This window comes from Leopardus geoffroyi, chromosome B4 (assembly GCF_018350155.1).
Source record: "Leopardus geoffroyi isolate Oge1 chromosome B4, O.geoffroyi_Oge1_pat1.0, whole genome shotgun sequence".
Classification (NCBI taxonomy): domain Eukaryota; kingdom Metazoa; phylum Chordata; class Mammalia; order Carnivora; family Felidae; genus Leopardus; species Leopardus geoffroyi.
The window spans coordinates 122,683,025-122,696,258 of record NC_059341.1 but is presented as its reverse complement, the minus strand read 5'-3'; the positions used below and the strand labels follow the sequence as shown (position 1 = coordinate 122,696,258).

The 13,234-nt window shown below is 36.1% G+C and overlaps 1 protein-coding gene across 2 annotated transcripts in view; it reads right to left on the bottom strand.

The window, feature by feature from the left end:
* The window catches only part of CHPT1 (choline phosphotransferase 1), a 31,458-nt gene that overhangs the window by 8,291 nt on the left and 9,933 nt on the right, over positions 1–13,234 (bottom strand). For both annotated transcript variants that reach the window (XR_006709230.1, XM_045465437.1), the window contains exons 2-5: positions 11,492–11,639; positions 11,039–11,180; positions 3,574–3,658; positions 796–927 (exon numbers count right to left, since the gene is read on the bottom strand). Coding sequence is in view for 1 of the 2 variants with exons in the window: in XM_045465437.1 (XP_045321393.1) it covers positions 796–927; positions 3,574–3,658; positions 11,039–11,180; positions 11,492–11,639 (507 nt within the window). In the remaining variant the exon portion in view is untranslated. The remainder of the gene's footprint in view (positions 1–795; positions 928–3,573; positions 3,659–11,038; positions 11,181–11,491; positions 11,640–13,234) is intronic.

Sequence of the window (13,234 nt, the reverse complement as noted above, 5' to 3'; positions counted from 1 at the left end):
GTGATGGGCATTGAGGAGGGCACTTGTTGGGATGAGCACTAGGTGTTATACATAAGCCAATATGATAATAAATTATATTTAAAAAAATGTAAAAAAACAGAAACACACGGTGTACCTATTCAACTTAAGAATTAAGGTTTAAAATTTTACCTTTTAAAATATTAGAATAATTTTTAAAAATTTTTAATGTTTATTTTTGAGAGAGAGAGAGAGAGAGAGAGAGCACAAGTGGGGGAGGGGCAGAGAGAGAGAAAGACACAGAATCTGAAGCAGGCTCCAGGCTCTGAGCTATCAGCACAGAGCCTGATGGGCTCAAACCAACAAACCGTGAGATCGTGACCTGAGCCGAAGTCAGATGTTCAACTGACTGAGCCACCCCGGCGCTCCAATAGTAGAATAATTTTTAAAAATATATTTTAGTGAAATTTCACTAAAATTTACTTGATAAGTAATAAATTGCCCTGTATGTGAAGCCATGACCTTTGGCAACTTTCCCGCTATTAAATCAGGAACTCATTCCCTGAGAATGGAAATTCTTAATTATGTCCAGTAATGAGACAGTAGATGATTAAATAGAATGTCAGAAAAGTCTACAAGAAAAAGGCTTCAGAAAAGAGGAAAAATGCTTTATTGGTTAATATGTTTTAAAGTGCTTTTGTATTACATGCTTAAAAAGAAAGATAGTTCCCTTCCCTGTTCTTGGAACACCAGCATATTTTTAGTGTTTCTGTATCTGGTTAATAATAAAATTTAGAATAAAATTAGTAATAAATGATGATGAAATTAGTATCTTACTGCTATAGTGGATCCATTCTTGCCAACACCACCATGGAGGATAACATTGAAATAATTTGAACAGGAAAATATTGCTCCACCTACTACTCCAAGAACTGGAAAGATCTTCAATTTTATTTCTAGAATGGGTATCTTTAGGGGTAGAGGAAAGAAACAAATCATTAAGAAAATATAATTTATTTTCCTGTTAAATAGTAAAGAAACATTATCATATGGCCCTGTATAATAGGCTATCCTTTTTCTTGTATAAGCAAGCCTTAACTCCTAGATGTAGCCTGAAGTGGTCACTTTTCTTTTAGTGGTTTTATTCATTAAGTGAAAAATGAATCCACCAAATTCAGGGAAGTCTACTTACATAACTGTGATGAAATATTTAATCTCATAAGCCTTCATCTGATTTAAACATGAAAAATGATAGTTCACTTGAATTTAGTACCTCTAAAAGGTAGCATCACAGGAAAAGTCAGACACCATGATCTGCATCATGAATGTGACAAATATCACAGTGTGTGTGCATGCAAGAATTTTGTGTAGTTAATATCCAGGATTAAATCTCTAACAGTATATTTACCTGTTGGTCAATTTGCTGTTCAAGAAAACTTCCAAAGGCAGCAAAGGATTTAAAAAACAGTAACAATAAATTGCCAAAAGCTATAGGCTAATGTGTTTTGAAAATAGACTGAAATTTATACTAACATTTGTGGAAACTACAGATGAACAAATTTAGAAAATCTACATCTAAAATAAGTATTCTTGTTGGTAAGAATAAGCAGGTGTGCTTTCTTCCTATGGTATTGCCAAAACATTGAATGAAATGATTTTAAGATTAAATTAAATTCTTCCCCATTGTAACTAAATCAGAATTAAATTTAAGACAACCACATCTGACTTAATAAATAACCCAACTGCCTCTAGGTCAACATTCACCTTTTTACGGGAACCAGCTGGGCAGCTAACGTAAAAGACACATCGCATCCCTCTAGTATATTTGAGAGGCCTATAGTGGCATATCCTTGATTCTATCATTCTTACAGGATGAGAAGGAATATGAATGTCTCAGGAAATGTACCACTACTTAAAAATATGCTCCAAGTCTGAGCCCAGTGTTATGATCTGTAGCTGGCAATTCTGAAATTAACTGCCTTAGAGAAATCTTACTGTTTTTTTTAATAGACTTAATTTTTAGAGCAACTTTAGATTTATGAACAAAATTGTATGAAAGATACATAAAGTCCCCATATACTCTCTACCCTCAACCCCCAGGGTATCCCCTACTATCAACATTCCCCACCAGAGTGTTAACATTTGTTATAATACACGAACCTATCCTGACACATTATTACTCAAAGTCCGTAGCTTCCATTACAGTTTACTCTTGATGGTATATACATTCCATGAGTTTGGACAAATGCACGACAGATATCCACCATTATAGTATCATGCCAGAATAGTTTCACTGCCCTAAAAATCCCCTGTGCTTTTTCTATTAACCCTCCTTCCCCAGTAACCTCTGGCAGCTGCTGCTTTTCACTGTCTCCATCATTTTGCCTTTTCCAGAATGTCATATCGTTAGAATCATACAATATGCAGCCACCTTTGCAGATGGTTTCTTTTGCTAAGTAATATGCACTTGAGGTCCCTCCATGTCTTTTCATGTCTTGATAGTGCTTTCTTTTTAACACTGAATAATATTCCATTGCCTGCATGTACCATAATTTATCCATTCACCTACTGAAGGACATCTTGATTGCTTCCAAGTTTTGGCAATTATGAATAAAGCCGCTGTAAACATCCATGTTCAGGTTTTTGTGTGGACATAAGTTTTCCGCTTATTTGGGTAAATATCAAGGAGCACAGTCGCTGGATCCTATGGTAAGAGTATGTTTAGTTTTGTATCTCTTACTATTTTTACCGGAGGTATATATATATATATATATATATATATATATATATATATATGTGATTAAAAACCTAGAGTCTGGAATTTGACTTCTTAATTCCAGTACTTACTAGCTATGTGTCCTTGGAGTAATTACTTAATCATTCTAAGACTTATTTATACAACAAAATAATGATAGTATCTATTTCATGTATTGTACCGAGGGTCACAGTGATGGTAAACTGTGGGAACATAAGGTGTTCAGTAAATGTTATTTGTTAGCTATTGATATTATCCTTCTTATTCTTAACTCTATGGGCATGAGGTTGTGAGTCAGCCATTGTTATGGACTTAGGTTGTAAAGATAGAATCATTTATTTCTTCATAAATTCTCTTTCTATGCAAAGCATGAATTTATCCCAGTGGCCTCCTGAGAGTCAACTTTTACCAAAACACTGAGGCCAACCAAGCAGAAAATAAAAACACTCCTTAATATGGGAAACTTTACCTCATAGTAGATTATAAAAAATGCAAATTATTAACTTATTTCCTGATATTAAGGGACAAGTTTCAAACATGAAATATTTTACTGAATTTACTCTTTCATATATCTGTTTTATGAGATAAATTTTAGTCTGGAAAAGGTAGTTCAACTAGCGTGTTAAATTTTGTATTAGGGCAATGGGGTCATTTTCTTCTATGTGATAATATATTCGTGCATAGGGAAAAATGCCATAATAAGGTATATAGGGATAGTAAAATTACAAAATGAAGGAAAAAAGGTTAAGAAGTGGTATGACTAGTAACTACAATGTGAAGAATTTCTAAAGAAAATTAACAATGCATTTTCCTAAATATTTGTAAAATACTTAAATATAAATTTAAATATTCAGATTTACCGTATAGTCCCACATTGTTGCTCCTCCAAGTGTAGATAATATAAAGACGATCACTAAAGCTACCTGAATTTCAGTTACATCCACTCTAAAGAGGAAGCACAAAGAATAGAAAAGATGTTTGTAAATAAAATTCCTGAATATGAAGATCAGTTAACCATATGTTAAATATCAAATATGTAAGAATCTTTATAAGTTTAACTTATTTGTACCTTTAGGTCTATCACTGAATTATCAATTCACACTGTTGAACTGAGCACACTGAACAGTATGTGCTCATATACCGGTAAACATTAGGATATGCATGGGGGAGGGAAAGCTTGTATATCATGTATAAAATTGCTGAGAGCAGTTATCATTGAAATTACAGAAGGATTTTACTTTCTACTTCATGTACTTCTGTAACATTTGAAGTTTTAAATAACAATCATGTATTAGTCTTGTAATGAGGAAAAATCAGAATAATATAAAAACAACCAGGTAACTTAGGACAAATTCTTAAACACCCAAGTGAATTTCACTTAAAAAGTAGGGAAAATTCAAACAGCTGTCCTAATAGTAGGTTACTAATAGTCATTATAGTTTTTTGGTTTCCACAGACATTTTCCCCTACATGAACATGTTAAGTTTAAAAAACAAAAAACAAAACTCCACTAAACCAACCAACATCAGTCTCTAGTCTGCATTCTCTGAAGCTACTGACCCCTCTTCTCCTTTGCTCCATAAACAGGCTAACTGAAAAGTGGTCTACATTTGTAATTTCCTCCTCTTCATATTTGCTGCTTTTTTACTGTCGTCTGGTTTTTGGCCCCATTCTACTAAAATTGTTTAAGGTAAACAATGACTTTCAATTGATCGAATCTAAGGGATACATTTCAGTTAATATCTTGGGCAACTTCTCTGCAGTCTTTAAAATGCTGACCATTCCCTTTCTCAATGTTTTGCTATGTTCTTATTTATTCCATGCTCTCTCTTGATTCTCTTGCCTTGCTAGAAACTCTTCTCATGCTCTTTCCTGGACTGCTGCTTCTTCCACATCTGAAATGCTACCATTTCCATAATTACATCTTTTCTCCTTTTAGATTTTCTGAACGATTTTATCTATACTTAGATTACCATCTATAGGCTAAGGACCTCAAAATTCCTATCTCCAAATTCACATCGTTTTTTCTAAGCTCCAGGTTTCTATATCTGTCTACCTACCTGACATCTCTGCTTGGATGCCCTGGAGTCTTCAGATGCTACGGGAATACTTACTGCTCAGCAAATATAAGACATGTAGCGTGGTCGATTAGATGATAAATTAAAACCAGGCAGGGAAGAAGACTTCCAGACTAAGTTACTTGGGGGCAGTTAAGAGGAGAAGGTGAACTGAACATCAACCCACAAAGAAAAGGAAAATATAAAAATGGTAGCCAGTTTTTTTGTTTTTTTGGTAAGATCAGTGGCAGGCAAACCAAGGCCTCCAGGCTGTGTAGAGAAATAGTCAAGTTGGCTCAAAAATGTAAACATAATAGTATAACATGTAGTATTTTGTAGAGTAAAAAGAAGAAAAGTACTAACACTGAGCATCTATTGTGAGTCTTATGAGCTATAAATTATGCCAATAAATTATTTTTTGGAAAGGGAAACTGAAATGATTTTTCCATGCCTGTACTGGAACAGCTGACAATTGCCATAGGAAAATGAGTTCATAGCCAAGCTCTCTTCCCACTATACTTACGACTCATACCAGAGTTCTGTGCTCTTTTCCAGTAACAGGGGTAGAATTACACTAAATTATCCATAATTTCCCCAGGGTATGACTAGTGACCAGAAGCAACTAGGAAAGATGGCAGGGATTATAGAATAAATTTTCTCTCAATGAACTAAATGACACATACAAGGATTGAGCTAGGAACCTGGGTTTCACATATGCATCATCATATCACAGATTTTATATTAAACTCAAAGTTTCATTCTCCCTTAATGACAGTTCTTGAGTCTAGAAACAAGAAAGCTGAAAGAATATGATAAAAAGAGAGAATCACTCACCAAACACTCAAATATTTGAACTATGAAGAAAGAGTTGAAGCTTGATAAATATATTATGCCTAATATATTTAAATAAAAGAATATTCTGTATAACAGTTTACAATGAGAACTCATTAATGGGTCCAAGTTTTTAAAATTTGGATCCAAAAAAATACTAAAAATCCAAGAAAGATGGACCCTGGGGATATTGTGTAAGTATATCCTTAATCCCCAAACTGTTATCATGAAGGACAGTCTACAACAGTGCTATTGAAAGTGTGGTCTAGGACTCAGATATCACCTCACGCCAGTCAGAGTGGCCAAAATGAACAAATCAGGAGACTATAGATGCTGGAGAGGATGTGGAGACACGGGAACCCTCTTGCATTGTTGGTGGGAATGCAAATTGGTGCAGCCGCTCTGGAAAGCAGTGTGGAGGTTCCTCAGAAAATTAAAAATAGACCTATCCTATGACCCAGCAATAGCACTGCTAGGAATTTATCCAAGGGATACAGGAGTACTGATGCATAGGGCACTTGTACCCCAATGTTTATAGCAGCACTCTCAACAATAGCCAAATTATGGAAAGGGCCTAAATGTACATCAACTGATGAATGGATAAAGAAATTGTGGTTTATATACGCAATGGAGTACTACAGGGCAATGAGAAAGAACGAAATAAGGCCCTTTGTGGCAACGTGGATGGAACTGGAGAGTGTGATGCTAAGTGAAATAAGCCATACAGAGAAAGACAGATACCATATGGTTTCACTCTTATGTGGATCCTGAGAAACTTAACAGAAACCCATGGGGGAAGGGAAGGGAAAAAAAAAAAAAAAAAAAGAGGTTAGAGTGGGAGAGAGCCAACGCCTAAGAGACTGTTAAAAACTGAGAACAAACAGGGTTGATGGGGGGTAGGAGGGAGGGGAGGGTGGGTGATGGGTATTGAAGAGGGCACCTTTTGGGATGAGCACTGGGTGTTGTATGGAAACCAATTTGACAATAAATTTCATATAGTGAAAAAAAAAAAAAAGAAAAAAAAAGAATGTGTGGTCTAGGGTTAGTTACCAGTCTGCAAGGAGTGAAGGGGAGAAATTGAGACTAAGCATTTAATAACTTCTGTGGTAATTTGACAGAGTAATTTTGCATTTGTTAAGTTAAATGAAATATTGAGGATGGTATTTTGTAAGCCTGTTTTTGTTTTTTAGTTTTTAATTGCATGTTATTAGTCCACCATGGATGGAGGGTAGGGGTAGAAACTAGTCCTTTACCGTAATTTTTTTGACAAATGAACCTAATACCATATAGAAATCCTCATGCTTTTGAAATAAAAAAAAATTAACACCAAGTCTAAATGTTCACATGTAAATAACAAAATAGGACACAATACAACTGAATATTGGACATGGTTTAGGATTTAAGATTAAGCTTTAAGCATTGCTCTATTGAATTACACAAAATATTTGCTACAGGAGAGCAAATGTGCTGTAAATAAGATATGCCTTATCCCACAAGACAAGCATTAGTACGGAGACAGATTTTAACTGTAAGTCTATATTGTGCTAAGGAAAACACTAACTAATGTGCCACTGACTAAAAAAATCTTTAAGAGTTCAAAATTATAGTTAAAAATACTTATTAACATTTTATAGTTTAAATGATCTAATTCAAGGTAACAAATTCATATTTGCACTGAAACCCACATATTTTTAAATAACAATGAAAACAGCCACAAGTAGAATAGCATTTACATTTCTCTTCTATATTCCAATAATATAAATACTATAAAAATTAAGTCTCTGAATAGATGAATGGATAAAGAAGATATGAGATAAACACACACACAAGAATATTATTCAGCCATAAAAAAGAAGGAAATCTTTGGACTTCAAGCTGTATTACAAAGCTGTAATCATCAAGACAGTATGGTACTGGCACAAGAACAGACACTCAGATCAATGGAACAGAATAGAAAACCCAGAAATGGACCCACAAACATACGGCCAATTAATCTTTGACAAAGCAGGAAAGAATATCCAATGGAATAAAGACAGTCTCTTCAGCAAGTGGTGCTGGGAAAACTGGACAGCAACATGCAGAACAATGAACCTGGACCACTTTCTTACACCAGACAAAAAAATAAACTCAAAATGGATGAAAGACCTCAATGTAAGACAGGAAGCCATCAAAATACTCGAGGAGAAAGCAGGCAAAAACCTCTTTGACTTTGGCTGCAGCAACTTCTTACACAAAAAGAAGGAAATCTTGCCATCTGCCATAACACAAATGGAGCTAGAGGGTAAAATGCTAAGTGAAAGAAGTCAGCCAGAGAAAGAGAGATACCATATGATTCCGCTCATATGTAGAATTTAAGAAATAAAACAAATGAGCAAACTAAAAAAGAGACAAACCAAAAAAGGACTCAATTAGAGAGAACAAACTGATGGTTACCAGAGGGGAGGATGGTGGGGGGATGGGTGATATAGGTGATGGGGATTAAAAAGTACATCATGATTTGTTTATTTCAGAAGACCATGGGGGAGGGGAAGGGGGAAAAAAAACTTACAGAGAGGGAGGGAGACAAACCATAAGAGACTCTTAAATACTGAGAACAAACTGAGGGTTGATGGGGGTGGGGGAGAGGGGAAAGTAGGTGATGGGCATTGAGGAAGGCACCTGTTGGGATGAACACTGGATGTTGTATGGAAACCAATTTGACAATAAATTATATTTTTTAAAAAAAGTGCATGATGGGCACTAATGTACAGAATTGCTGAATCACTATATATCATGTGCCTTAACTAATATAACACTATATGTTAACTATGTTGAAATTAAAATTAAAAAAAAAATTAAGTCTCTCAGTGACAAATTTTCAGGAAATCCATCCTAGCCAACAGACCATTGATACTGGCACAGTTTGTAAACATTTCTAAAGGCATGATGTGCTACATATAGACCCTTCTTGTAATGTTAAGCTGAACCATCATCCTACTCAATGCTCCATGATATTTTTACTTTGACCAAATGATAAACTATAGTGCCTAGGATCTCTGCAATCCAGTGTTAGTATTTTATTTATCTTCTTTTAGTATATACATATATATATATATATATATATATATGCATATATACATGTATATATACACTAAATATATATATATATATATATACATATATATATTTTACATTTATTTTTGAAAGAGAGAGACACACACACAGAGTAAGCAGGGGAGGAGAAGGGAGAGAGGGAGACACAGAATCAGAAACAGGCTCCAGGCTCTGAGCTGTCAGCACAGAGCCTAACATGGGGCTTGAACTCACAGACTGCAAGATCGTGACCTGAGCTGAAGTCCAGACACTTAACTGACTGAGCCACCCAGTCACCCCTGTTTATTTTGAGAGAGACAGTGACAGCATGAACGGGGAAAGGGAAGAAAGAGGGAGAGAGAATCCTAAGCAGGCTTTATACTGTTAGCTGTTAGAGATGCAGGGCTTGTGACCTAAGCCAAAACCAAGAGATCGTGACCTAAGCCAAAACCAAGAATTGGATGGTTAACCTGCTGAGGCATCTCTCCAGTGTTAGTATTTTAAATGGCTGTCCCCACCCCTCCAGCCTTGCCCCAGCATTGCAGGATTTCTTTTTCTCTACGTGGTGGAGGAAATAGCCATTTCCCTAATGTTCTGAGTACTTTCTTTCCTCATGCTTCTGCCTAGATTTACTCCCATCTGTCTGGCATAGTCCAACCACAAGTAACTCATCTTTGTATGTCTACTTCTGGGCACACAATATACTCTCAATCAATAGCAAATGAATGTAAAATTTACATCTAGGCCAAGATGAACTAATTCATTTCAGAAAGATTTTTAGTGAAGCTGGAAGCCAAAAAGGTAAGTTAGTCATTAATAGTAACAACAATAATAATAATTAACCAGAACACTGCATTATTATATTACTCTAGTTTACCATAGCAAGTTCGGCAAATTAAAATGCATTAGATTTTGCAAAGTTACTTTTCTATTTTAGCATATCTTAATTTATAAATAGATACAGATTAATTTTCCATAGTTGCCTTGAATTTTTAACCAGGATTTTTGATCCTTGGGATCTTGATCAGTAGATAGGGAATCAGCAAAAGAGTCAGATTTTCCATAAAAGTGTTCTTAAACTAATTCAACCTACAATTACCTTTTCCTTACGTAGGATTTCTTCAGTGCTTATGGAAACCTAGCGCAAGTCATTTTACACTTGGCAATGGACTGTATTAGCAGTGTCACAGAAGTATTATATCATCCCTTTGATACACTATACTATATAGCTCCTAAAACAGGAATTTTTTAAAAAATGCATTTTGTATCCTTCCACAGAATCTAATACATTGCTGGTCCCAGGGAACTGAACAACAGTCGCTAAGAGTGTGGGGTTTGGAGTCAAATAGACTTGAGTTTTAATCCTGGCTCTATACTTAACAGCAATGTAAGTTACAGAATCTCTCTGCCTCATTTGTACAGTGGAGGTAATACCCTTACAGGGTACTGTGAGGAACAAATGAGCTAATGCATGTAAAGCACTTAGAACAGTGCCTGAAACATGCAAGTGCACTAGGTGGTACTACAATTATTCCATAATTTAGAATCAATGTGATGAGTTGCCTAAGGCCTTCCCTCTGTTACATGATTCATAGATTTGGGCTTCTCCTGATGATATTTTTAGTATCATCAGAGGTTTTTTGTTTTTGTTTTCCATGGCTGTTTCTCCTATGCAGCAATAAAGTGGGGTTACAAAGAATCAGTAGATGCAGAAAGGCAGAGCTGAGAATGAGCCAACGGCAGATAGTTCTTGAAGGATCAGGCAGAGAGGGAGCTGATGGGAAAGAGGAAAACAGAATCGAATTCTTGTTTTCGGCGCTATTTCCTGGTGTCTAAGAAAGGCATCAGAGGCATATCTATCATCTGATGTTTATCTCTAACATTTTCAAGGTGCTTTTACATTATCTCATCAATTGTCTACCACAACTGAACAGTCTCACAATTATCTTGTTGGTGACTGATGTAAGGGGTGCCCCTTTTTGGGCACATGAAGATTTGACCAAAAAGGACCCTTAGATTCCATATTTCATTATTTTATTATGTAAGTCAAATGCTGTTTACTTAAGTACTTTTTACTCAGGTCCCTTATTTTTCTCTTTCTCCTGTATAATGTAAGCTTGAGTTAGTAAGCTACTAAAAGGGAGAAAGAAATAAAATTACTATCAAATACATAACTATTTATAACGTGCAGAATCCCTGCAAGACTTAAATTAAGCTGTAGCATTTATGGATGCTCTAATAAATTAAAAGATAATTTAAATTCCTGATTGAAGCATTGTTCTCCTTATGGATAAATAAAATATAACAGATTGTGAAAATAAATTGAATTATATTTAAAAATGTACAACTTAAAAAACATACTTACTTTCCAAACCTCAATACGCCTGAAACATAAGTCTGCCAGTGAGCACAATAAAACATGAACATCCCAATAAAAGAGCAGAAAAACAACCAGTCAGGATGAGTTCCTAAGCGCACAGCAACTGAAGCTCCAACTGCCATAAATACTGAAAGAAACAAGGTTTAAGAACCATCAAGAATTAAAAATAATTAATGAAATAATTGCCATTATTCATTCAGAGATACAGAGTTCAGAAATACAGAGTTTTAGGGTATGTAACCTTGGCATCACAATAAGGTACACCAAACAAAATTAATTTTTGAACATATTTTCAAAATACACTGTGAAAATTTGCCCCCAAATGTATGCCTATCCAAAAAGTTGACCAAACAGCTCAGTTCATGTTAGTTTTTAAGCCATTATTAACAACAACAACGACCAAATTGGGAAAAACCTTCACTAATAATGCTAATTTACCTGTGGAAAGAGAGTCACAACCGTGGTCGAAAAGTTCCCCTAAGGGAGAACAAGAATTTGTTCTTCTGGCTTGTTTCCCATCAATAGCATCCAGTGACTGGTAGATAAAGAGTCCCAGTGCACATAAAAGGTATGTCCAATATGGTGCCTAAAGATAAACGTGAATAATAAATACTGGTACGTGACAACAAGCTAGCTTCTGTTTGAAAATAGTTCAACCTAAGCCAATTGATACATTTTCTTGTGTTCTCACCTTATATCACCTCAGGGTGTTATAAAAACCATTCATAAGCCTCCTTTGACAGGTGAGAACCAAACTGAGAAATCAGATGAATTGTTCTAGGTCATCTGGGTAGAGGGACACAGAAGTCCAAAGAGTGAGAAACACAAGGTTAAATGAGAAAGGATGAGGATCTTGATTTTGGTTCCTAATTCACAGCTCTTTCAATATATGATTTATATATGGTTTTTTATTTGAAATTATTCAGTAAGTTTTTGCTAGGAAAAAAGATCTTAAAGACAAATCACAGACCTGTGTTTCCATTCATGATGGAGTGTCAGGGGACTGGATCTATGTCCCCACCTTATACAACTAGAAAAGCAATAAAACAAATGCAACAAATTTTCAGACATGGCAGGCAGTGCAGTACTGTGATCCCTGCCAGAGGGAAACAAATGAGGTGGGCCCAACAGTGCTCTAGTTTAGTACCTACAGGCAGTTTTCAGACCACAGTACAGGAATGGGAACCTGAACAGAGCCCAGTGATCTTGTTATGCTGAGGAGAAATGTAGCAGAATTCTGGAAGGTCAAAGCAGCTAGAATCTGTAGAGCATAGCATCAGAGAAAAGAGGGGTATCTTTGAGTCTTTGGCTGAGAAGTGACCTGTGCCTAAATGAGATAAAACTACTAACCAAGGCCAAGGAAGGAACCATGGGACAGTATAAGGTCACATAATCCTTTTTATTTTTTAATTAAAAAATTTTTTTAATGTTTATTTATTTTTGAGAGAGAGACAGAAAGCACGAGTGGGGAAGGGGCAGAGAGAAAGGGAGGCACAGAACATGAAGAAGGCTCCAGGCTCTGAGCCGTCAGCACAGAGCCTGACATGGGGCTCGAACTCACAAACTGTGAGTGAGATCATGACCTGAGTCAAAGTCAGATGCTCAACCAACTGAGCCAACCAGGCACCCCAAGGCCATATAATTCTTGAAGGCCACACAAAGCTGGAAATTTTTCATGCTCCCTCGAGGCACAACACAAAGACTTTGTAATACATTAGGTAGAGTTCTCAGAAGTGTATTGCCTTAGCACTGGGGAGAAATTGGCCCAAGACTAAAGGCCTCTTGGAAGAGTCCTAACAGACATAAAGTCCAGCCTCAAAAGAAGCCAACTGATCCTATGTAACTCAACTACAGCCAACACAAAGTGCAATATCTCAAAGGGATATAAAAAAAAAAAAAAATCTAGTACTCAAACATGTAAAATTCACAATGTTTGGCATCCAATAAAAAATTACCAGTCATGGGGCACCTGGGTGGCGCAGTCGGTTAAGCGTCCGACTTCAGCCAGGTCACGATCTCGCGGTCCGTGAGTTCGAGCCCTGCGTCGGGCTCTGGGCTGATGGCTCAGAGCCTGGAGCCTGTTTCCGATTCTGTGTCTCCCTCTCTCTCTGCCCCTCCCCCGTTCATGCTCTGTCTCTCTCTGTCCCAAAAATAAATAAATGTTGAAAAAAAAAATTTTTT